Source organism: Caretta caretta, chromosome 8 (genome assembly GCF_965140235.1).
Source record: "Caretta caretta isolate rCarCar2 chromosome 8, rCarCar1.hap1, whole genome shotgun sequence".
Lineage (NCBI taxonomy): Eukaryota > Metazoa > Chordata > Testudines > Cheloniidae > Caretta > Caretta caretta.
This window is the reverse complement of record NC_134213.1, coordinates 95,886,234-95,912,628: the sequence shown is the minus strand read 5'-3', so window position 1 is coordinate 95,912,628 and position 26,395 is coordinate 95,886,234. Positions and strand designations below refer to the sequence as shown.

General features: G+C 40.9%; 1 protein-coding gene across 2 annotated transcripts in view; it reads right to left on the bottom strand.

The window, feature by feature from the left end:
• USP24 (ubiquitin specific peptidase 24) overlaps window positions 1-26,395 on the bottom strand; it is a 110,074-nt gene that overhangs the window by 81,258 nt on the left and 2,421 nt on the right. For both annotated transcript variants that reach the window (XM_048859704.2, XM_048859706.2), the window contains exons 2-6: window positions 6,870-7,035; window positions 5,702-5,769; window positions 3,269-3,412; window positions 2,279-2,401; window positions 468-503 (exon numbers count right to left, since the gene is read on the bottom strand). In XM_048859704.2, coding sequence (XP_048715661.2) covers window positions 468-503; window positions 2,279-2,401; window positions 3,269-3,412; window positions 5,702-5,769; window positions 6,870-7,035 — 537 coding nt within the window. The remainder of the gene's footprint in view (window positions 1-467; window positions 504-2,278; window positions 2,402-3,268; window positions 3,413-5,701; window positions 5,770-6,869; window positions 7,036-26,395) is intronic.

Below are 26,395 nucleotides of genomic sequence, written 5' to 3'. Positions count from 1 at the left end.
GACGAGATGCTTGAGCTGTCAACAAGGATCTTCCACAGTGGGATTTTAAGTTTAACATAAGACTTGTGCTTTCATGTCTATTTGATGGCTCACTGGGGAACACAACATAGAAGATCCACATAGGATGACAAGCTGAGGGACAGCACGCAGGATGCATCTCTCTAGCATTCCCTAGCAGCTGTTTGTGGAATGGCATGGCAGCCCCAGAGGTGACCTTTGGCCTTCCTCAGCTGAAGGGTACAAATCAGTAGTGCAAAGGTGGGAAAGGAAGAGGGAGGCAACCCAGCATGATTGCCTTGGCAAGGACCTTACCATCTATATTGGGCAGGGTTAAAGTATAAAACTCATTGCTCTACAGTTGTCATCCTCTATGCGAACAAATATGAAGCATCACTTTTAAGAGTAATGAATTCAAGTGACAGACACTAGATACTATCAACAGTTCTTTTCAGTTTAGCTTTACCTACCCTGTTTACCAGATCCACCAGCCACCCATGAGGTTCCTAGATAATTAAAAAAAGTTAATTGGCAACATATTTTAAAACAATATGTGAAAGTCAGTTTTTTTTATTGTGTGCTGTATTTAGCATTTTGGGTTAATTAGCTTTATGTATGTGCTACTACTTCAAAGAATATATTTGTGTGTTTATGCTACCTCCTTTACTGAGTGCAGCTGGAGCTTTGAGTTGTTCTTATTACCATCATCCTTTTTTGGACAATGCCTGTCATCACCAACAATGGGTTGCGGCAACATTAAGCTATGTGGCTGCTGACTGACACACAGCCATAATTATAACTTATCAGTAGTGTGGAATATGACGGAAGAACCTTCCCTGAATTTTGGCAGTTTCTTTTTGTTTTCACAAGCTCCGTGCTTTCTTTTTAGCAACAGAGTGATAACCAGAGACTGAAGCAATTTTCATCCACACAACAGATACAGCACCCACAATGGCATTGCAAGCCTCAAACTGCATCTCTACCGGAGTGCCACCACCCTGACCTGAAGGGACCACCTTTAGGTGCGAGAGACTGAATGAGCATGTAGACTTGCTCAGTTTTGAACTGTTTGCTGAGACTGCTAACAAGAGGGTTAATTAAGACGGCGGTTTTGTGAGGTGGACACTGGTATATTAGGATCTGGACAAGAGCAACTAGGTCATTTTATATAGCAAAAGCTAGAGATGTTAAATCAGTGGTCTCCAACCTTTATTTGCACAAGATCACTTTTTGAATTTAAGTGCAACCCAGGATCTACCCCGCCCCTTCCAAAAGGCCCCACCCCGCTCACCCCATCGCTTGCTCTCCCCCACCCTCACTCACTTTCACTGGACTGGGGCAGAGGGTGCAGGCTCTGGGCTGGGGCCAAGGGGTTCGGAGCGTGTGGGGGGCCCTCCAGGCTGAGCCTGGGGCAGGGGGTTAGGGTGCAGGAGAGGGTGAGGAGTGCAAGCTCTGGGATGGACTTTGGTTCCAGGTTGGGGCAGGGGGTTGGGGAGCAGGAGGGGGTACAGGGTGCTGGCTCCACAACGGGGCTCAGGTGCGGGCTCCCACTGGGCAGCACTTACCTTGGGCAGCTCCCGGGAGGTGGTGCAGTGGGGCTAAGGCAGGCTCCCTGCCTGCCTCAACCCATGCCATTCCCAGAAGTGGCCAGCATGCTGCTGGGGGGGAGATGGCATGCGCGTAGCTCCGCACACTGCCTCTCCCCTGCAGGCACCACCCCCGCAACTCCCATTGGCTGCAGTTCCCCATTCCCAGCTAATGGGAGCTGTGGGGACGGTGCTTGCAGGCAGGAACAGCACGTGGAGACCCCTGCCCCCCCAGACCACAGGAGCATGCAGACTACTTCCGGGAGCGCCGTGGGCCAAGGCAGGCAGGGATTCTGCCTTAGCCCCGCTGCGCCACCAGATTTTTAGCGCTGAAGATTGTGATAGACTGTCAAAGGCGCCAGGATCGACAAGTCGATCGCGATCTACCACTTGATGACCACTGTGTTAGATGGTCTTTTGTTTATTACTGGACTAGTAGTAATGATGACAGATTTAGAGAGGAATGGGCACCAATCCCCAGATCCAGTCCCTCTGGTAGAACATTCTCGCAATCATGAAAAAGGAATGCTCTTCTAAAGAACCACTACATTTGGTATTCAAAAGCCACTCAATATTTTTTAAAGATTTACTTCAGCTTATTTTGGATAAGCATTTACATATATTGGATAAGCCTTTTATACTCTAGGTATAAAGCATTTCTGTTCTATAAAACAGACAAAAATATGTATGATCACCTTTTGGAAAGTAGATATGGGTGAGACAGCATACAGATTTCCTTCTCCAAAGACTTCTGCCCAGTTTCTCTGGCATACCTTCATTCGATTCTTGAAATGGTATTCATTGTCAGGGTTAAAAGCCTTGAAAAAAAAATACATTAAAAAACCAGTCACAACATGGCTTATTTGTGAGTCTCGAAGACTGATCTTGTTAATATTTGACTTCAGTAGTTGAACACAGTTCTTGAGCATGGCTAATTTTTCCAAGTGAAATATAAATTAACAGTTTAGCATGGATAATTCAGGTTAATGATACTTAGTACTTAACGTATACAGTATTACAACTTCAGAACACAGTACAAACAATCTCCAACAATCCTGTGAGGCAGATAGATATCCCCTTATTGATTTTCTTCTACAGAGAGGGAGGACAGACTGAAAGGGGGTTAAAGTGATTTGCACATGGCCACAATAGTGTCAGAGCAGGGATCAGAAGACAGGAGTTCCCACCTCCCAGGGCTATGGTCATTCTTTTGGCAAGGTAGCCTCTTTAGAGCAGTAATACAAGGGAAGATTGTAAAAAGTGACCAATGATTTGAATGCTACACATGAAATACCTTAAAGAGGGCTGATTTTCAGAAAGCATTGACCACTCAATCTGAAAAATCAGGCCCGGTCAGATCTCTCAAGTTCGACACACAAAACCTGAGACATGCAAAAAATCATTACTTACTTTTTAATATTTTGGCCACAGTTTGAGTTCATGCTTTAAATGGTAAACAGTAGCAGCAGAAATATTAGAGGTCACAAGAGCTTTCCTGAAGATTGTAAACAAATCATCTGTGATGTTTAAGAACGCATTTCTAGAGACTCATGTTTTAAGGACATTAATAAAACTAATGAATATTAATTCCTTCTATAACTTCTATCCTCCCTCCAAGTGAGTCAAATGTCTCCATGGATGTAAAATATTACCATTACAAGAGATTGCAGGATATAATACAGTACCATTGTAAGCACACCCAGAAGACCAACAGGAATTGGGTCTTGTTTCACTCTCTCTGCGACCAGATCTACTAGCAGCATCAACATGTTGTAGATTCCCTCATGGATTTCAGTACCCCATTTATGAACAGCACTTGATGTCAGCAGCTACCAAAATGAGAAAGATGCATCAATCTCTGGCACTGATCATTATTTTCAGAGTAACACTTTTCCGTAACAGTATTTGGTAGTAGTACTCTAATATAAATATTATTTATGGTATCTTTATACAGCAGAAAGGTAGGAAAAGCAACAGTGATAGTTATAATTCCACCATTTTAAAACTTCCTAATTAGAAACAGGATATAGCAAACACTAAGAGGTAATCATCAAAATACACTGACGGTTTCTCCTGGAAATTACTATTTAACTCAGAAAAGTTTTGTATGGAAGAGAGCCATTCACTTTAATGTTTTTATTTCTAAATGCTTGAGTAACTCTGTTGACATGTTTGTAGGATGTTAGATAATCCATTTTTAATTCTTGCAATAAGCTTGTCACATGGCCACATTACTTTGCTTGCAGTCATGGTTTGCTATATCACCTCTCTAATATAATTTTCCTTAGAAATCGAGGGAAAATGTCACTACTGAAGAGGTGTATGTTTAAAGAACATTTTTAATGGATTGGGAGGCAGCATTAAACCGCCATGTTAGGCCAAACTGATAACAGAACTACATTAGGTTTTTAAAAGGTAGAAACAGCAATTAGGTAAACATTACCCGCTGCGTTTGCTGGGCTTGCATTCAAATTACTAAGCTTTATAACCTCACAGAACCCAAAGACTATTTAATTTATTTTTTAAGATTTTCAGAAACTACAGTGCATTAAGCTTCATGAATGGCTTATGGGTATTTTAGAGTAAATGTAACCCAGCAGAAGACTTTAACTCCACAAACAGAATCTTTCAGCTACCCTCTTTCCATCTCTCCTCCTCCCCACCCACACCCCAACTATACAGGATGAAAACTAAGTAGGTACAAAGCACTCAGTGGTTAAAAAGCACAGACATTACTCTCAAGCCAATTGGAACATGATGTTATTTGCTTTAAATCCTTCTACCTGAAATATAATTTTTCCTGGAAATTGTAGGGCTTAATAACTGATGTACATTTAGAAAATCATATACAAGACCATTATTCTTAACTCCTAAAATACCAATTAGTTTCAAAGGCCTATCCCTTGTTTACCATTGGAATATAGGACCATAGATGCGCATGGCACATTATGTAGCAGGATAAGGTAGTCTGTGCACAATCATGCTTATATGACGTGATCATGACAAGAAAGAGAATGCACGGGACGAAGGGGCAATGGCATGGAGAGGGAAATACACAGAAACAGGGTAATGGAGTTGCTCATATGGTATGGTACATGTCAGTATCTGGATTTTTAAATTATTATATTAAAAGAGGCTCAGAAAATCATGGTTTGGAAGGACTATAGAAAAAGATGGCTTGTAAGGAAGGATTTGAGAGCGGGATAGAAGCTGCAAAGCATACAAGGTAAGCAAGACCATTCCAAGTGTAGGGGCTGCTTAGGATAAGCCATGGAGACTATTATTGGGGTAGGGAAGAGAGTGGTCTGGAGGAAGAATTAGTGGAAAACAGGGTCCAAATAAGAAAGTGTCATGCAACCAGTGTTGAGACAGAAGCAGGACAGAGTTTGTTCATAGCTTTGAAAGGAAGGACAAAGTTTGAGACTGATGTGGAAGGGGACATGAAGCCAGTAAAGGTAATTTTAAGTGGAATAGCATGATATAGTCAGAGTGATGGGAAAGGAACAAAGTTAGGCCACAGCATATGGAATAGGAAGGAGGAAAGCAAGATGATATTGAGAACTCCAAAGCGTAGGAGTTCACAGTAGGCCAGGCAGGAAAACCAAGCATGGAAGAGAGTTTTGGTGGTAAGCACAGAAAGGAAGGGACAAATTTTGGCTAGGCTGTAAAAGGCAGAAGTGGCAGGAGTTAGGGGTCTAACTGTGTAGGGTAATGGAGAGAGGAGAGGAATCGATTACTCCAATTTTTCAGACCTGGGGGACAGAACGATTGCAATGGAAGAATGAGGGAGGAAGACTGATCATTAGTACTAAACAATAATACATCCTAATATTTATGGAACTTTAGACCTTCAAAAACACTGTATCAACATATACCAGTTAAGGCCGTGATCCTGCAACTGACTACGGATACAGGGACGCATCCATATGAAAGACCCCATTGATTTAAATGGAGCTCAGCACAGATGCAGGATTGGGGCATAAGCGTTCAATTTTACTGAAAAATTTATATGACCCCAGTCACCATAATATCAGAGACACATCAGAATGGAACAGAACATTTCATGAAATGGACTCCCAAACACAAAAGTTGGATTTGTGCACTTTCCTCCCCCTTACCTTTTTAAATGCTTCAGGCATACATCTGTCCATGAATCTTTTGCAATTCTCATCAGAATCAGAAAGACCTTTTCAGAAAGGATAGAGGGTATATAATTTAGGATTACCTCTGGCTGGTTTCCTACAGGCTCTTGAGCTCTAGATCTCGAAGCCTTGCTACTGAGGTCACAGAAGATGAGCTCAACAAATAACGTGTTTGCAACACAAAGCAATAAGCATCCTATTGGGATTACATTACTCGTGCTCTACATCTTTCACCAAAAGGGACTGGAGGTCAAAGAAACTAGATTTCCAGCCTTTTAGAAATTAGGGGCAGTTTAGTTTCCAAACATTCTATCTGGTACAACTACATGGCATTAACAGAACCTCACCTCTGTAGGTGTTCTTCCTTTCAACGACACAGTTTATGTTTTGATACTTGCACAAATCATTCTGCTGCTGCTCATCCACCATAAACTCACATACAGCCTACAGTACACTCAGCTAATTTTTTTTTTTTTTTTTTTTTTATACACACTGTATTGTCTTCCACCAATGCAACAACATAGCATAACCTCCTTTTAGCTCGCCAGAGGGCATACTGAAAAGCAAGTTCATGTATACCTTCAACTTCAGGAGTTGAACGTGTTGCCTCCACAGCACCCTCAGCCCCTGACAATTTGACCCTCAGCCCCTGACCGGAGAGGAATCAACCCAAGTCTATGATATGGCAATAGAGAGTATTTCCACTAGGACAGCCTGGTCAAATAACCCACTCTACAGCTTAATATGGAGTGAGCTTGGACACAAACATCATTAATATAATAATAAATGCCCAAGTAAATTAATACAGTTCTTTATTGACAGTAATTTTTAAAATGAAACCATTTTACATACAAAAATATTTACAATCTTTAAAACATAGAAAGAACTGCATGCCTATTCTATTCTACAATCAAGCACACATGAGCAAGACAAAATTGAAACCCTCTTTGCAAAACCAATATGAGCTCACAACCGCAGATTGTTAACTGTTCTAGCAATATTTTTGTATGGCACTAGTTAGTAAGTATAAAAATTGCAGTTTTCTAGAGCGTATCCTCTGTATACACCTTTACACAGAATTCATAAGTACTCTTCCTAAATACACACTGGACTCATTAAAAAACAAGTCAAAAACAGAACTTACCAAGTCTTGCTAGGTAGGTAGATGCAATTAGGCACTTGCCCAGGGACTCTTCTCGCTTATATGGTATGGACCAGTGATCTGTTAAGACTCTGCTCTCCAGTTCGTACAAATTGGTTGTAGGAAACTCAATACCTTCTCCAGAGCAGTTCCCATTTTCATCATTTTTCTGTGAATGAAAAGAGATACAAATGAAGAAGGGATTTTTAGCTGCTGCTCGTGATTACTTAGCTCATCAACTCCTTTAAGACAAAATTAGCATGTACAACTCCCACTGATTTCAAATGGAGTTGCAAGAATATTTGAGGGCAGAATTTGACGTTTCAATTGAATACCCATTGATACAGGGACTGTACTTTCCTCTATACATGTGTGTGTTTACATGTCTTATTTCCAGGCTTGCCAACTAATAATTTAAACTTAAGTCTTGTGATATTTATATTCCTGGCGTCTTGCGACAGAAGAATCTTAGCTGAATAAAAAACTGCCCTGGTTGTGAAGGAAAGCTGGAAAACATGAACCCTAAAGGTTCAAAAACTAGAAGACAAATTAAAAATAAGCTTGGTTTCTTTCTAAGCTTTAAGCTTTTAAGCCACTCTCAATTTTGGGGGGCCTGCCTCATGATTCTTGAACACCTGGGGTTAGCAATACTGTATTTAAATAATATCTAACAAACACCCCTAGTATTTTTATAATTTGATTTCTAGTAATTAAATACCAAATATTCTGTACTCTTAAACACTATCACAGAACATATTACATACTAAAGGTAATAAATGTCTCATGCTTACAGTGTGAAGTACCCTATTCACTTCAGAATTCTGCAATTTCATCTCAGTTATTCTCTACTAAATATTCACTGTGAAACATCTGACTAGGCCAGATATCGTATCATTTGAGGTAATTCAGCTGCATGACACGATCATTCCCTCATTTTAAGAACAAGACAGACTAAAATATTTCTAATATGCTGTACATAAAGTAGTGATTTATCAAAAAACCCAAATCTCAATCACAACTCTGCCCTTTTTACAGTCAAAATGAGTCATTAAAAAAAGCAGTGCTGTATTTTCCCATCCCCCTCCCACACAGGACAAGCAGCAATCTGCTCAGATCAACGTTACCCATTTCCTTTTAATTGCCACTGAATTGCAATTATTCCTGCACACAGACAGAACACACAAAATTAGCCCAACATTCTTTGTGAAGTGCCACGTGAGGTAAAGCAGTGATGCCAGATAAAATAAGGGCCTGGGAAACAAGCTACCATTTCTTCTGTTTCAAATGCTGATCACCCAGTGTGGGGTGGGGTAGTGGGATTCACAAAGAGGAATTTTCCCTCTGACACGAAAACAGGAGGCAGAATTTGGCTCAGGTCCTGCACCAGTTGGAAATAAGTGAAAACAAAAATGTAGTAACAGCAACAGGACTGCACTCAGGAGAAAAGCCACATGATACTCCTGGGGGAATTCTGTGCCACTGTACATGCAGAGAATTCATGTCTCCCCGCAGATTTCTTTGCTTCCCCACAGAAAATGATACGGAAGTAAAGGGAAGCCACGTAGGGGGTGGGGGACCTGGGGATGCCCATGGGCTTAGTTTGGAGGGGTATTGCCCTCCCAAACAAAGGCTAGGCATGGGGGGCACTCAGGGTCACATGCTACTGCCCCTCCCATTTCTTGGAGCACAGAGCTGCCCAGCTGAAGGAGGGTGCCACTCGGACGCTGCCTCATGGGTCCTCCCTTTCTGTGTGTTAGGAGCCATTCTGTCTTCTGTACAGGAATGAGTGCCTGCAGTGGGGCAGGGCAAGGGGGGCAGGGTGGTGGGGGCAGGGGCAGGTGAATAGGATAGGGGAAGAGGCAGTAGGGAAGGAAGTGGGGTGGGATAGGGCAGGGATGTGGGAGTGAGGGCAGGAGACGGTGGGAAGGAGGATGAGAAGTGGATAGGGGAAGCGGGAGCCCAGCACTTGGCACCCCCTCGGTGGCAGAAGCTGGGGCTCCCCCCAATAATCAGGCACTTTGAACCCCATCAAATGAGCCCTCCCCCTGCACCTGAACCACCTCAATGAGCCTCCCCACAGTCCCAGTACCCAGACCCCCACAGATATAAACCCCCACCAAGCCCCATCATGATACACCCAGACCCTTCCTGCCTAGTCCCAACCACCCTCACCTGGACCCCCCCTGCAGAGCTCCACTGCCCCTGCACCCAGAAAGCCCCAAATGAGTCCCCGTGCATCCAGATCCCCACAATGAGCTGCCGCACCCAGATTACCCCACACAGAGCCCTCTTGTCCCACACCAGGCTCTCCCCACATGAAATCCCTCTACACTTGGATTCTGCTGGGGTGAGCCTGCCTGCCCACAACTGGTGTGCCTGACACAGAAGGGCAGGGCCCCAGGGTGCTTCTGGGGCAGGTCCAGCCCTTGTACTTTGTCAGGGGTGGGTGCAGTTTCACCGCTGAGTCCCTTTCCCAGGGCAAGGGCTGCAGGGTGCTCCCCACTGCAATGCTGGAGCCTCCATCTTTTTTATATAATAAAATTTGCAGAATTTTAAAATGTTGTGTGCAGAATTTTTATTTTGGGGGGCCAGAATTCCCTTAGGAGTAATGTGGGGAGGAAGGACAAGGACAAAGCATATTCAAGTGTAAAAAAAAACAAAACCAAAAAACCCCCCACACCAGTGTCAGGGAAGTGAAATGAACAAAAGAAAGAAAATTAAAAGAAAACAGAATCCATGAGAAAGTGGTAAAGAATTTAGTCTATTTGAGCAAATAATGGAGCTCCTAGTTCTCACTGCATCCTATATGGAGGTTTTGTCCAGTTTATTTTAAAAAATTCTAACCTAACTAGAACAGTGATTCAAGAGCAGTAAGTTTAGAAATAAACTCAGACTGTATATAACTGACCCGTGGAATTCACTATTACAGGTGTTACTGGGATACAGTTGCTGAAGTAAAACAGAACAAGGCTGGATACCATGACCATTAATATTTGCAGCTGCACAGCCCAAAAGAGTAATTAAGTCCAAAGCTTCAGGGCATAAGCTTGTCAGCAGACAGGAAGCAGTTTCCCCCACATCCAACTTTGTGAAAAACACTATGTAGTTGGCAAGCAACTATAGGATTTTGTATTTCGTTTGAAGCATCAGGTGTTGGCCACTGCTGTTGAAACAGCCTGATCTGATGTGTTAAATACATTCCTATGTAATTTATGTCTGAAATTATTATTTTTTGGGGGGGCGGGGAGGAGGATTAGTAAGCTTTTTAGGTAAGAGGATTTTGAAAGTCTAAGGGTATGTACGGAGCTGGAAGGTGTAATTTTCAGTCCAAGCAGACATACCCATGCTAGCTCTAATAGAACTAGTGTGCTTAAAACAGAAACGCAGCTGCAGTGGCACAAGTGGTGGGATGGGTTAATCGCCCTGAACACAATCCCATTTGAGATCTTAAGAATGTACTCGGGGAAGCTAGCCCATCCCACGGCAGCTACACTGCTCTTTTAGTGTGCTAGTTCATCAGATGCAGCATGAATACGTCTACTCAAGCCAGAGATTACACCTTCTAGCTCCAGAGTAGACACACCCTTAATGAATTTATTATGCTGAAAGATATTGGAGACAAAACTGACAACACAAGTGCTCTAGAACAGTAGTTCTAAACTAGGGGTACATGTACTCCTAGGGGTACACAGAGGTCTTCCGGGGGTCACCAACTTATCTAGATATCGGTCTAGTTTTACAACAAGCTACAGACACTCCCTGGGTTACGCAAGACCCGATTTACACAAATTCACACTTATGGAAAAAGTTCCGTAAGCTAGAAATAGGAGGGTTTTGGGGTTGGTTTCTTTTTTGGCATAACGTTCAAGTATACGTTTCTGACTTATGCAAAGTTAGAGTTACGCAAGGCTTTCCGGAACCGAACAATTGCATTAAGTTGGGGAGCGTCTGTACATAAAAAGCACCAGCAAAGTCAGTACAAACTAAAATTCCATACGGACAACGACCTGTTTATACCTCTCTCTATGCTATACCAGGGTCGCCTAACTGTGGCTCATGAGTCGCATGCAGTTCTTTTACAGTTAAAGTGTGGTTCACGGAGCCCCCGACGCCTCCCCCCATTCTCTGCCTACCAGAAGCTCAGGCTTCTTCCCTGTGGCAGGGTGGTGGGTCTAGGAGCTTCTGCGCGAGACAACTGGTGCCTACTGATAGTGGGGGGCACAATTTAAAGCCCCCCGCAACAGCTTAAGTCACACACACCCAGGCATGCCCCTCGCCTTCCCACAGCAGCTCCTCCCTGCAACTTCCAGGTGTTAGCTCCGTGTGGAGAGGCACTGCCTTAGCTCCACAGGGAGAGGCAGCAGTAAAAGCAGGAGCTCTCCCTGCAGCTCCCAGCTGTTTGCCACTGTCTCTCCCCATGGCCACAGCTCCCAGCTTGCTGGCTCCAGCAGCTGCTTGGCAGGGAGGGGGCCCGGCAGCATCATGTGACCGAGCAGAGCCAGCAAATCCTGGCAAAAATCCGGAGGGGGTGGGGGAGATATGACCCCACGTGCCTCCCCCCATGCATCACCTCTGGCAGTGGGGCGGGGGGAGGAGGGGATTCGGGACTGGAGGTGCTCTCAAACGTCTCAAGATTGTCATGCACAGCTCAGAGGGTCAGTAGATTTGGCCATCCCTGTACTATACACTGAAATGTAAGTACAATATTTATATTCCAATTGATTTATTTTATAATTATATGATACAATAATGGTACTGAAGAACAGGGAGGGAAAACCAGTAACTGACAGAACAGCGATGAAAGCAGTCTGCAAAGATTTCTACACCAAACTGTTCGCCTCTCAGATAAAATGTCCCAGTACCAACACTTCAACCAACCAATGAGCACGTACTCCCAGTCCTTGTCAGCAAAGTTTGACATGTAGTTCACCAAATGAAGGAAGGAAAAGCCCCAGATAAAGATGGACTGACAATTGAAATTATAAGAGCTGGAAGCCAAGACCTCTGGGAAACCCTTGCTCAGAGGTTTAGCCATTACTTGGACATGCAGAAGATACCATCTAGCTGGAAGGAGTCCAACACCATTCTGCTGTACAGGAAGGGCGATCATGAAGATCTAAAGAACTATCGTCCAATATGCCTACTCTCACATGTCTACAAGCTGTTCACCAAAGTAACAACAAACAGACTCTCACAGAGTCTGGATGAGCAGCAGCCGAGAGAGCAACAGGCTTTCGAAGGAATTTCAGCACAATGGACTATATTTTCACTATAAAATAGCTATTGGAACACTCAAGGGAATACAAATTCCCTTTATGTACTGCCTTCGTCGACTATGAAAAGCGTTTGACAACAATCAATGCAGCGTTGACAGCTCTTGCAGAGCAGGGCATCGACACAAACTACATCAAACCATTAAAGGAAGCAAATTCTGACTGCACTACAAATATAACTTTATTTGATATTCCCCTTTGCATACCAGTTAAGGAAGGTGTGAAATAAGGAGACACCGTTTCACAGAAACTCTTAACAGCCTGCCTCAAAATGGTAATGAGGCAGATGATTTAGAGGGGTGGAATCAACATCAATGGAGAGCACTTAAACCATCTCAGATTCATGGACGATATTGTGTGATCGCAGAAACTACTACCAAACTATAGAAAATGCTGCGAGAACTCAACACAAAAAGCAGCCAAGTCGGACTGAAAATTAACAGTTCCAAAACGAAATTTATGTGGTCTGATACCTTGCCAAAAGCCCAAATAAAAATCACAGGAGAACAAGTAGAAGTTGAGCAATATGGCTATTTTGGCCAAGAAATTAACACGTGCCACGATCAGGAAAGCGAGCTCTCGTGAAGAAAGCAAGCAGAAAAACCAACAAGGCAACATGCGCCAGCCTCTTCAGCTCAACAGTACTGCCAGCAATGTTGTATGGCAGCAAAACATGGGAGCTGAAGAAAGACAGAGGAACAGCAACTGACTGTCACGGAGAGGGCGATGGAAAGAAGAATTCTGGGAATTTCCAACAGCGACCGAGTCCCCAGTGAAGCAATCAGACAGCAGAGTAGAGTGCAGGATGTTGTTTTTGAGAGCATGCATAGTAAAATGCAATGGGCCGGGCATATAACAAGGCTCACTGACTATCGATGGACTGCAGCTGTCACCGAGTGGTACCCCTGGGAACTGAAATGCCCATTCGCACGACCTCCAAAGAGATGGGAAGATTTTATCGTGAAAATACATGGCCGCACATGAAAAAGGAAGGCCAGGATATGAGAAGAATGGAAGACATGTTGTGATTGGCACAATCTATATGAGGGCTGAAGGACTGATCGATCAAGGTGATATGGTAAAAATGAGAAAGTAAGTAATTTGTCCAGTAATAGTGTGCTGTGTCACTTTTGTATTTTTATATCTGATTTTGTAAGCAAGTAGTTTTTAAGTAAGGTAAAACTTGGGGTACGCAAGATAAATCAGACTCCTGCAAGGGGTACAGTGGTCTGGAAAGGTTGAGAGTCACTGCTCTAAAACATACAATGTAAGTAGTACGGCTGAACCTCCACACCAGTTTAAGACTTGGCCTCTTCAAACACTGCTAACAGGGTGCTACCACAGCCACCTATCCACCAGGAAATGGACTGAAACCACAACTCATTTCATGTAGACCAGAAAAAAAGACTGTACATTTATTAAAATGAGTCATCTTTTTCTAGTACAAGATAGGATAGTTATTAGTCCAGTAAAAAAGAAAAATAACTCAAAGAGGTGTCAGTGGCACATCGGTGCAGAACCTAGGTCATCGATCTGACTCCTACCCAGGCTTGTATTGACTGAAAATGACCTTTTAGTGACTGGTTTACGTGAAGTGAGTTGTGGACTCAGTCCATTTCTTAGTGGATAAGCATCAGTGTTCTTTAAAAAAATAAATCCACTGCTGGCATCAGTTTGCATCTTGTTGGCAGTTTTAGGAGAGGCTAACAGTATGTCTACACTACGAACGCTACAGCAACACAGCTACACTACAGCAGCAGAACTGCAGACGCTTGCTACAGCGATGAAAGGGGTTTTTCTGTCGCTGTAGTAAATCCACTCTCCCAAGAGGTGGTAGCTGGGTCAATGGAAAAAGTCTTCTGTCGATCTAGAAGTGTCTATATTGGGACTTAGGTCAGCTGACCTATGTCACTCAGGGGTGTGAAAAATTCAGCGATTTAGCTAGGTCGACCAAAGTTTCAGGTGTAGACCAGTCCTTATTCTTAAATTGGCACGGATACTCAACTGCTACTACCCACGTTGAACATGTTAAAGGACTTCAGGACTAAAGGATGTCCATTGTGTGTGTCACTATTATCTTTCAGCAGTACTGACCTTTTATGCTTCCTTCCCCACAGAGATTAAAAACCATACAACAGAAGGTGATCACTTAAGTCAGTACCACTGAGGAAATGAGAGAGGAGATGTTAAATACAAATTCCCCCAACAATCTGCTGTATTTCTGAGGGGGTCAGCCACATACCTTCACTAACAGTATAGTGAAAGGAATGCCATTTACATGAGGAAACGGTGATGTTGGGTGGTTAGAAAGTTGACTTAATAACTTAAGCCATCATTTTGGGAAAGGGAAAGCATCCCTTGTCATATTCCTTTGATTGGAGAAAATATAGCTGAGTTTTTCTTCTGCTAAAACCCTGCCCCAAAAAGATATCAAACAACTAAATAGTAATTATATAGTGTTCAAGATACAAAAGCAGCTTTACAAGTGATGTCAAGCCTATGTTGTCGGCCTTTAGCAAACACAGAAATGGCTTACAAGGCAAAGTCAGCTTCTACCTCATAATAGTAAAATTTCAGACCCTTCATTTCTGGAATATTATTGCCTTTTTCAAGTAGTTTATACTACCAAGGACTCAATTTTGTATCTTACAACACACCTGAAATGGGTAGTAACTCCCCTAGAAATGCATGGCTGCTTCTTGTTAATATCATCCTTGGATACTAATTCAAATGGTTTATTATTCAACTTTTAAAAAAAAGCATTAGTGTAGTGCTCTTGAAAATTAGGGTTTAATAGCAGATGTGAGAGCCAGATATCCTGCAGAAATGCACTATGCATGCATGTTTCAGTATTACACTATTTACTGAGACCCAATTGTAGATTTAATTGACTTTGGCAAAATTCTCTAGTTATGATTTATAATCAAACAGACAGCCACCTTCCTCAACTCCCTCTCAGAATTTAAAAGTATTAAATATTTTTGGTATTAAATGGATAATTTAACACTTATCCAATACTTATCCAATACTAAGATTAATTTAAGATTTGATTTGTTAATTTAATTCTGATTTAACAGTCAAAGCATTTTATTCTTAGTGTAATTTAGTATTAATAGCAACTTAACTCTGGTGATGTTTTCTTAATTTTAGTTTTACTTTAAGACTTTTAATGAAGTTCATAAAATAGAAACAGATATGGAATCATATTTCTTTCAATAAGCAACGGGGGACCAGAACCTTTGAGGACCTGGGATGAATACTAGCGGTCAACCTAAAAGTCTCACTAGTCCCCGCTAATAAATCTGTGGTTTTTACAATATGAAGGGAATGTCTCACGGCCAAGAAAACAGATCTAAGTGCCTCAATTTGTTGTTTCAGAGACTTCCCCAGTGATTTCAATCTGTCCCTATATGTAAACACAACTCACATTTTAAGATCAGTAAGTAACACATTTGGAATACGTCCTAGTGCTTAAGAAGCACAGGATGAGGAGCCAAGACATATGGAACCTGTTTCCAGCTCTTCCATAGGCATGGCTCAGTGACAATGGCTAAGTCACAGCTTCCTGGTGCTTCAGTTTCCTCAGATATAAAATAGCAATAATGGTACTTCCCTACCTCAGTGTGTTGAGGCACGATTCATGAGCATTTGCAAAATGCTTCAAGATGCTGAGATGAAAGGCAGTGTAAAAGCACTACATCAGATACTCATAAAAACAGGGAGCATTTATCTCTGCTCCCTGATCTGTAATGTTTGATGTCTGTCAACCAAGGAGACAGAAATGAATCCTGAAATCGACACGACAGTTCCAGTTCCTGTTCCTCTTCTAGTTAGCTATCCAGAGGAATTTTCATATTTAAGACAGCACGTATGTTCTGCAGTCTGTCTGGGAACCTCAATTTTTAAAAAAAGCTTTACAAATCCACCTTTTAGTCTCTGTGTCTAGGATCTATTATGGCAGGTGCTGAAAGCTGAATTTTTTTTTTTTTAAATCAACCACCCAGAGTCACTTCTTTGCATGTTACACAGTAATTTCAACCAAATATCTCAAAACACTGTCTACCTTATAAAGTGAGATGTAATGTTTGTCTTCTATTCGTTTTATAAACTGGTGGACATAAGCACAGTGGTTAAGTGATTTCCTCAAAGTCCTACAAGTGGAAGATCTGGGAACAGAACCAAAGATTTTCGACTCCCAACATTACCCTAAATTCATCTAATACATACTGCTCACAGCAAACTTGGCATCCATTTCTAATCTTAAGAGAATCAAAACTAAACTTTGCAGAACTTCATTAGTGCAAATTAGTGACAGAGACCCATTGTGATTTACAAGAATTTTACCAGTTAGTAAGTATAGTACATGCCAAAATGTACTATAAATATAGTGTTCATTTATTTTGAGAGTGCAATCTAGCTTAAATTGTTGATAATACTTCATTATATTTAGATAAGTGCTCTGCATATATATGGTTAGAATAATTAAGTTTTAGCAAGACAAGAAGCCACTACAGCACTTTGCTATTACATCTTTGTAAAGGAGGGAGACTGCTTCCTGTGTGAAAATTATGAAGTTTTAGCTGATTAGCAAAGTCAGGAAGGTTATACTTTATTGCTGTTCTGCTACCAAAGTGATACCAAAAAAGTCCTAGACTGCTTAAGCATTTGGATGATTTACCTAATTTCTACAGAAAGTCAACTCCTTTAGCTCAAATTTGTGCTATTACACGCAAATGTAAGTGTAGCTTGCAGCATAGGTATGGGAAGCAATTAACATTTAGTAGCACTTGTATATGAGGATTGCTTTTCAGTTCACAAGTCTTAGGGCTAGCTCCATCTAGCTGAAGCTAACTGGGATCCTTTTTACAGGTGAATTTAAATATGCTCCCATCAAGCCTCTAAGTCAGCGTACACACACAGAGCAAGATATAAGCTCTGAGGCTACTTCAGACCAGTGATGAGCTGCCAAAAGCTGAAGAACCAGTTCCTTCAGTCGCTCTGGGTCTTCAGCGGCACTTCGGTAGCAGGCCCTTCAGTTGCTCTGGGTTGTGTCGCCAAAGACCCGGAGTGACTGAAGGGCCCGCTGCTGAAGTGCCGAAGACCCGGAACACTGCTGGGTGAGTAAAAATTAAAAAGGGATTCTCAGAGGAGCCTCCCCAGCTGAGACCTCAGGCAGGCCGGACAGGACGGTCCCGCGGGCCGGATGTGGCCCGTGGGCAGGAGTTTGCCTACCCCTTTAACAACCAGTTCTAAACCGGCTTCAAAATTTAACTGGTCCGTTCGAACCGGCTCCAGCTCACCACTGCTTCAGACTGTTACCAAGGGTCTATCAGTGGGCTTAATCTTCTTTCAGAGTAGCAGCCGAGTTAGTCTGTATTCGCAAAAAGAACAGGAGTACTTGTGGCACCTTAGCGACTACAAGTACTCCTGTTCTTTTTAATCTTCTTTGTTACAATCCCTAATAACTATTAAAAATTAGGCCCAATAAAGTCATCATCTTCGATTTCCTATTTTTCATTCAAAACTGCAAGCTACATAAACAAAGCCAGTGTACTGTATAAGACTGGATACAGGAATGCTATACACACTTCCAAGAGGAAATCCTCTTAGCCCAAAGCCAGTCTAGAAATTAAACTTATTTAATTAAAATTTTATAAGAGTACTGGTGGGAACTGCAATTCCTGGTTTCCAGGGTAATGGTGTGACGTTACCAATCAGTGTTCCCCAGCCCAACTGACTAGATGTTCAGAATCCAGCACAGTGCACAAATATTAGTAGGACTATAGCTGAAAAAAAGACAATGGGATCCTAAGCCTATGTTTTGCACATATTTGATTTCCTGGGAGATATGTGGCTTAAGGAAGGGCAATATTGATCCCTTTAGTATAGTGGTTCTCAACCTGCAGCCCAATCAGCATACAGCTGCAGCCCCTGTGACATCCTCAGGGCCATACAGGTAGTATATATATTGTGTGGATACGGCCCAAACAACACAGAGAGCTGCATACGCAGCCCACAATGGTAAACAGGTTGAGAACCATTGCTTTAGCGTAACCATCATGTGTCCTGGAAACCATGAGAGATCAGGAGGTACAATGGCACCTATTGCAAACATTGTTTGGCCTCATTTTTAAAGTTAGGTAACTAGCATTAGTCTAGGAAAGGGGAAAATAAAGCCATTACAAGGAATGTCACTGATACTGTAAGCTTCTTCTGTGGCTGTGTATATGCCATGTACATGTAAAAACATATCTGAAGGTGAAAATGTTTTAAATATATGACAAGAAATATTTTAAACAGAATTGTGTACAGGTATATTCCACATTAATAGATGCAATTCTATAGTCTAGTCATTGCACCGATCCCGAGGAGTAAATAATTATAAAACATTTTGGAGCGATCACACACAAACATACTGCTTGCCAGAACGCCAAAAAACAATCTTTAGTAGGAATTAAATATTGTGCCTTAATGAATGACAGATTTCCAGAATCAAAAAAAAAAAAAAAAAAAATCATCGGTAGTGTTATTTGCTGCTGCCAGGACACTAGGTATTGACATTACAGTGCTGCAAGATCACTAGAGATATAAAAATGTTTGCCCAGTGACAAAATAAGTCAGTAGGGAAAGATTTTCAGGATTCTAAACGAGGTATTAAATTAGGGTGATCACAATAAATTAGTAAGGATAACAAAACTGACATTTCTCTTAAATCTCAGTATGTAGCACTAGCCATTAGGCCATCTTGCTTATGAAAATCAGCAAGTGCCTAATCCTGCTTGCCATGAAGAGAACAATAATATATCACGTCAGTTCTAAGCCTCCATACATGGAGCTTAACTCAGATATTTAGTCCTACTTACTCCCACCTACTAATGTAGGAGTGTAAAAGGAGTCTAATGACGAAATTTACACAGCAAGGAGCTATGATAAATGTAAATTTAAGTAGGGGGTGGCTTTCTTTAACTCATCTTCTTACACGCTTCTATTAGCTGCTCTTTCACCCCCACAAAACTCCTTTCCTCTACCCCTACAGCCTACGAACTACACCATGCTAGGCTCCCTAAACTCCACAGGCCACATACAGAGACAATGAGCAAGGAGGTGTGAACTTCACATTAGTGAAGCATGTGCAAGTAGAAAGGGAGTCTGCATTAGTGTAAATAAGGCAAGTGGAGGAACTGAAGAAGCAAGGTAAATTCAGACTACCCCAGACTCCTCTGAATTTGGCTTAGAGTGTGGCAGAAACTTACATATTGAAAACTATTCCTCTTGCAAATTTAACATACCCAAGTGCTTCTGAAAATAAGGGTTACAAATAAATAAGCACTTCCCTTACCCTCCCAGCCCTCTTCTTACAAAGAGCTACTGTTTGCTAATCCAAAAGCATTCCTAATGATCTGCTGGAATTAACTTCTAACACTGGCAATTTGTTTTTATCCCCATTTTCCTTCAGTATTTCACTTCCTTATTAAACATCTGCCACAGAATAGTGCTTTAGACTGGGAAGATGACCAGAAAATGCAGCTAGAGAATGTTATATCAAAGAGACTTCCTGCCCAGCTGAGAAGCCGACCTCTCATCCGCATGGACTACAAACATCACCTCTATAACATGTGTCCTGAGTCAATCTAGTAATTTAAAAGCATTAATTTTTATGTGACAACTACTTCAATACACTGCAGATTACATGCCAAGTGATTTGCAAGTCCTCTGAATACAAAGCTAGAATTTAGCATTAGCAACTCAGTCTAATTCTCATCCAGTACTACCCTCTTCAAGTAGTTTCTTGATATCTGTCTCTACTCTTGGCCCATCAAGATTTGTAAACAGTGAAAGATATGTCAAGTTACTTAAAAAAAAGTGCTGAAAAATTTAAATAGGCAAAACCAAGAAACGTACTCTAGCTTACTCAGTAGTCTTTAGAAATGCAAGTGCAGAGAACTGGAAGCGTGTTAAAATTCTAATGCCACTTGATAGCCACACGGCAGCTAGACAGGAATTTAATGACAGCATCCACCACAAAGCTTTATTTGATTACTTAATTATTTTACAAGGCCAATTCTTATGTAAAACACATTGTAAAAACTTCCAGAATTACATGCAAAGATCTTCATGTTGTATAATTCAAAATCACTATGTGCAATAAACAGGACTGTCTGAAATTTACAGCAAGATCATGGGGTTAAATTTAACACATTTGTTTAGTTAAAGACTAAGATTTATCACACATGACAAAAGAATTATTCTTTGCATAGAGGGAGCTGTATGTTTGCAATGATGTCAGAGCACTTTAAAAGCCTTAATGTTCACTGTACACTTATGTGGTGGACAAGTATCGTTATTCTCATTTTACAGAAGGAATCCAAAAGCACAGAGAACTATATCCAAAGCCACATGGTAAATCTGTGGCAGAGCCAGGAAGAGAATCCACACTTCCTGAGTCACATTACCGTTAAACACAAAAACTACTCTCTCGCCTCATTATTGCAACACAGTTTTGAGATGCGTACAGTATAGCTAGTGAAAAATTGCTGCTGTCACATTGTTCACAAAGGTTACTGGCACATTTCCCTTACAAAGCCTCTTTTCTATGAGGTAGAACGTGGGAAGAATGTTGGCAGAATGATGGAATTCTACCTAGAACATAAAACTACCTTTGAAAACAATCTTGGATGAGTCTATAGTACAAAGGTATCCTCGTGCAATATGGTATAAAGTGGAACCAAAACTCATACATCACAAATTGACGAAGATTTGTGGTATTTAAAGTGGTATTTAAAGTGAGTCAGGGACAGCTAGAAGGCATACAATCTATTAGTCACACTTTAACAAGAAGATCACAGTAATGATGGTTAGAAACCATTTAACAGAGTAAGAGAATATCCAAAGAGACACTACAACCATTATAACATGCATGGTTGCTCCTACATTCCGGGAGTTTAATATCAGTCATGCTTTCTTATTGGATCACACAGAATTTGTGGACTCTCTGGTCATGCTTCCAGCATTCTGCTGGCTTGCCTACCAAAACCCTTGCTGCTCCTCGCTACAGAATCCCTGCATCTGGTCTCTGCACACTGGTGGGTCTGCTCCATTTTGAGCCTTTCCCTCCCAGGCAAGACATCACTATAAAACAAAATTTAAAATTTTACTACACATTTCACTTTGCAATGTTAGTAGGAATAAAAGGAAGCTGGTTAAGTAGAATCCTGCACATTCAACAAAAGCCAATCAAGCTGAAAAAGATATTGCACTTCTGCTTTTAAGTATGACAGGATTTTTCACTGGAGAGGCTTTATCATAATATACTCAATACTGGGCCATAAGGGGAGAAGAATTTTTCCTATATGGCTCAGTAAATGCTCAAATTTAAGGAAGTCTGTATGGCAAGCAGACTTCTTGAGTTTTCTTGCTTTCTTCCTTTCCTTCTACAGAAGTCAATCTCCTGACAGAGAATTACACATTTTGCTCACTTTCTGATACCACTCTCTGAAGAGAAAGTATGTAGATTTACTGCTAAAAAATTGACATTCATCTTCATCATTCATTCACAACCCTGTTTCAAGCATGTACAACAGCTTCTATTATGATCAGCAAGAGATATATGAAAAGAGTAAACACTTCATACTTCTTGTGAAAACAGCTTAATTTAAAATCCATGTTTAAAGAATGTGGTGTGCAGATTTCTATATTTTTTCCAAATCAATTTGTCTGCCGTTTGGAGTAAATCTAATATGCATTCAATTTATGTTATGCTAACAGGGCCCAATCAAGACTTGTATAAGCAGGTATAACTTAGCTGGTCCAAGGTGTTTTGCCTTATACAGGGAGGACCTTTTGGGGCAACCGAAACCCTACTGTGATGCTTAATTATGTTTCAGAAGAGTAGCAAAAATAATCAAACCTTTTTTGTGTGTGTGTGTGTGGGGGGGAGGCATTTCTTTGAATTTTGACATTCAATTTTTATTTTTCTTGGTGAGATGCGCATGAAGATGCAAACAAGATTAACTGTAATCGATAGGCCTCACCTATTTGCAATGACATTTAGTTAAAAGTTAGTTCACTCTAAGTAAATAAACTAGCTTGCTGTATAGTTCAAGTTTCAGTCTACATACGAAGAGGAATTTATAATTTTTCCCTTTCTCTCAACCATGACATACGAAATATATTCAGTGCATCAGGATGGCTCAGTGGTAGCAGCCTTACTTCTGGGCTAGTGCAGTGGTTCTCAACCTTTCCAGACTACTGTACCTCTTTCAGAGTCTGATTTGTCTTGCATACCTCAAGTTTCACCTTACTTAAAAACTACTTGCTTACAAAAATCAGACATAAAAATACAAAAGTGTCACAGCACACTATTACTGAAAATTTGCTGTCTCATTTTTACCCTACAATTATAAAATAAATCAATTTGAATATAAATATTGTACTTACATTTCAGCGTGATATTTCAGGCTGTTTTTCACTTGTGAGCCTTGTTTGAAGATTGAACTGCACGCAGCAGGGCTGAAGTCTGTAACTTACCTTCATGGGGCCCTGGGCAATTGCCCTGCTTGCCACCCCCTAATGCCAGCCCTGCGCTTGCAACCCTCTAACCCAACCCGTGACCTCCCTAGGGGTGCAACCCCTAGGTTGAGAAACACTGATGTAAATTAGTTGAGTAACCCCTGGAAGACCTCTTTGTACCACCAACGATATGTGTACTCCTGGTTGAGAACCACTGGGCTAGTGGATGAGGCATACAGTTTTCACACCATGATCAGGGATCCCCTCCCAGGCTGACACTGCAGTACTTGGGGGGAAGAAAAGGGGCAGCTGATCTGGTATCCTTCATGTTATCTTAAAGTGACATTCTTCCAGCATTCAATACGTATCCAGTGTCATCTCTGTTCTGGCCAACATTCTCCCTCATTCAACATAACAGATTCTAACATCCAAGTTTCTGCGTACATTAGCGACTGCATAATGGTCACATTTGCCTTCACAGTCACCACTACATAAAGCACTCAATCATTTATAAATCTATTTACATCTGCAGTATGAATTATACAGAGGTAACAGAACTCCAACTGAAAATGTGGAATACAAACCCATTCTGTAACCTATATTATGCCTGAAGCTCTTCCATTTTGTATTACAAAAAATGGAAACTTTTTTAAGGCAAACACACTAATACAACGTGATTCACCAGACCACCACAGTTCTGTCCAGAGAAAAACATCCTGTAGTAAAAAATAAATTCCATCCACAGGTTCATGAACTGTATTGAAACATACCATCTAGATAAAAAAGCATAACATCCCTGCACTGTGTGCCACTTGTTAAGTGATAATCTAGAAATAGATTTAACAGAGAGGCAATTACTCTACCGTGCATACTTTCTGGCAAGTCTTAAAATGCTAACATGAAGTTCAACAGAAACAGCAGAAATATGCTAGTGTATGCTGAATGCTATTATTATAATTTGTGTTCACTGACTTTTAAACAGCATTATATGCCAGAAGTAAATGCTGAACAGAAAACATGCTGTCTTTTCATATCTCATACATTTCAGAACTTTATATTTGCTATCCCATCTCAAGGGTTGGCCATGCTCAAGAATTGCAAGGCCTGCTCAGTACTCCCCAAGCTGGAGGATCCCATTTTGCAGTCCCCCTGAAGTCAGTACTGAGCAAGGGCCTCAGCTCTGCCCTGCTCAGCACTCGAGACAAGTGTCAGTCAGTGGAGAAGATAAGAGGGGGGAGAAAGAGCAGGAGACCCCTAATTCAGGTCAAAACTAACAACCAGATTCACAGAGATAGAAGGTACACACCTTTATCCTGATGAAACTGATCAAACTTTGTACTACTGGCTCTTGGTGCGCAGTGACACTGGTTCAGACTACAGCAAGAATCAGACACTGAATCACATAGTTTCAGTTTCCCAGCCATCACTGCTAATTAGACTGGTAGCTGAAAAATGCAGTAACACCTCAGGTATGTGAACTGTTCAGATACTTGGGAATGAGCACCAAGGAAATTCCTATCTAAAAAACCAGAAAAACTAATATGAATTCCAGATTCTTTTTAATTGTAAAGTTAGGAAATGAAACTAACACATAAAACTGCAGATCAGCAAGTGCATCTAGTATGGGTGAAGCACACAGCACGTTACTACTCTGTCATACTGCAAGGTTTAAGTTATATAATGAGCTCCCAGCCCTCTAAATTTTCCTCTCAATAACCAGAGTAAGAGAGTTACCACCACCACCATATTCTCTCTTTAAGATCAGTTTCTGACTTCACAGGAGAATTTTTATTCTGATCCATTTAGAGGATGGTAACAATATAACAGTCACAATCCTCCCTACTATCATCAAAGGATGAGAAAGTTCCTTAGCTCTTCTCCACACATAACAAATGTTTAATCCAGTCACTGAAGGTGGGCACAGGCAGATAGACCATTGGGCCTTGCTCACTGAAACTCACCCATTCACCACGAAGCTTAAAACAAGAGATGTTAATAATTACATCACTTTTATTAATGTACTACAGAGTATTCCTGATCAAGATATTACCTTCCTGATTAAATTCTTCCTTTCCTGTATTTTCTTGGGATTTTATCTGAACACTCCAACTTTTAGATTCTCATCCTTTGGCTTTGTCTAGTTTTAGACTGCATATCCCTAACGTGCAATGTAAATACAAATTAACAAGTATATTATTTATGCAATTACAGTGTACTTCATCACTGACTTTATTATTAAATGTACGTAGCATATATTTACAAGCAGTTTTGGCATTTTAATCATTGAATCAAAGTTTATCATTTGTAATTCAAGAGAATAAACCTTAAAATCAGAGACATGCCATACTAAGACAGGATTTGAAATAAAAAAGGATTTGAATTTCTAAAGAGGACTTATTAAGTTATTACCATAAGTTCCAAAGAGAAGAGATCCCACAACCCTAGAGCCACCAAGACACAGACACAATCTCCTCTTGCAAGCCTCAGGCTCAAAAGCCCCAGTCCCATGGGGCCTCAAAGAACAGGACAGTATAAGGGGAATTAAGAGCGCAGAAATGTCTCCAAAATGTCAAATGTGTTTTGGGTTTTTTTTAAGCCTTAAATTTAATGGACTCCATGCCCACACAGGCAGATAATGCAGCAAGCAAACAGGCTCCCCGTTATATCTTTCCAAGATGGATGGAGTTGATGATGGTTGAACAGACTTTTTTGGTAGCTCAGGGTAGGGAATTCTGCAATAATATAATCCACCATAATGGCATGCATCATAATCAGCAAGTGAATTATAGGACTATTCTAAATTCCATCACCTTGCTTATTTATCAAAAATTGTGAATACAAGTGCTTAACATGCAACTCTAGTAATCACAACAAACATAATATATAGGCATTTCTAGAAATATCCAAATGCTGTGGAAATATTTTTCTCTGGAAAGTTTCATGGATTCTCAAGAGAACACCTTATTTAAAACCTCATTAAAATTATCCCAGAAACAACTCAGCTGAAGCACAAAGGGGGCATCTAAAATTACTATAAGGAAACAAGAAAAAGCATCAACATGTATTTGGCCAAAATTTTAATTTTGTAAAGACAAGCTTTTATAAAACATAACCAGTCCCGCTCAAGCAACTCCCCTGCAGTGTTTGAACCTGAACACTGCAACATTAAGAACATTAAGAACTTAATTTTCATTGTCCAAGATGAGAAAAACAAATTAATACATTTTAAAATCCAGTTTACATTTTAGTTTTTAATAATGTAAGCTAGCATTAGTAAGAGAAAGAGCATTTTATGTTGCAAACAAGCATTTCTCAGCGGTCTGTGTCTCTTTAACCAATTGTATATCCTGAAGCTCTGCTTCAGAAGGTGTCTATTATAGTAGTCTCCTAATATGAGTATATATAGGAATGCTCCAGGTTACAATTTAAAAAAATGAACACAAAATACAATAGCTGGTCACAGCTCATACCTTAAAGAGGAAAAATTGGAATAAGTAAAGAACCGTAACAATGCAATACAAAAACATCCAATTTTGTTCCCTAAACTATTCCTGTGAGTAAGACTTTTACATTACAAAAAATTAGGCTCTCAATCTTGTAATCAGATCTGTCACTGTGGAAGAACCCTTGCATCTGTGTGGATCCTATTGCTGAAATTGTACTCCCAAATGCTCCTAAACCCTCTGCAATTTGTCATATTTTCCGTATTTTGTTTGTTTCCCTAGTTTCTGTAACACTACCACTAAA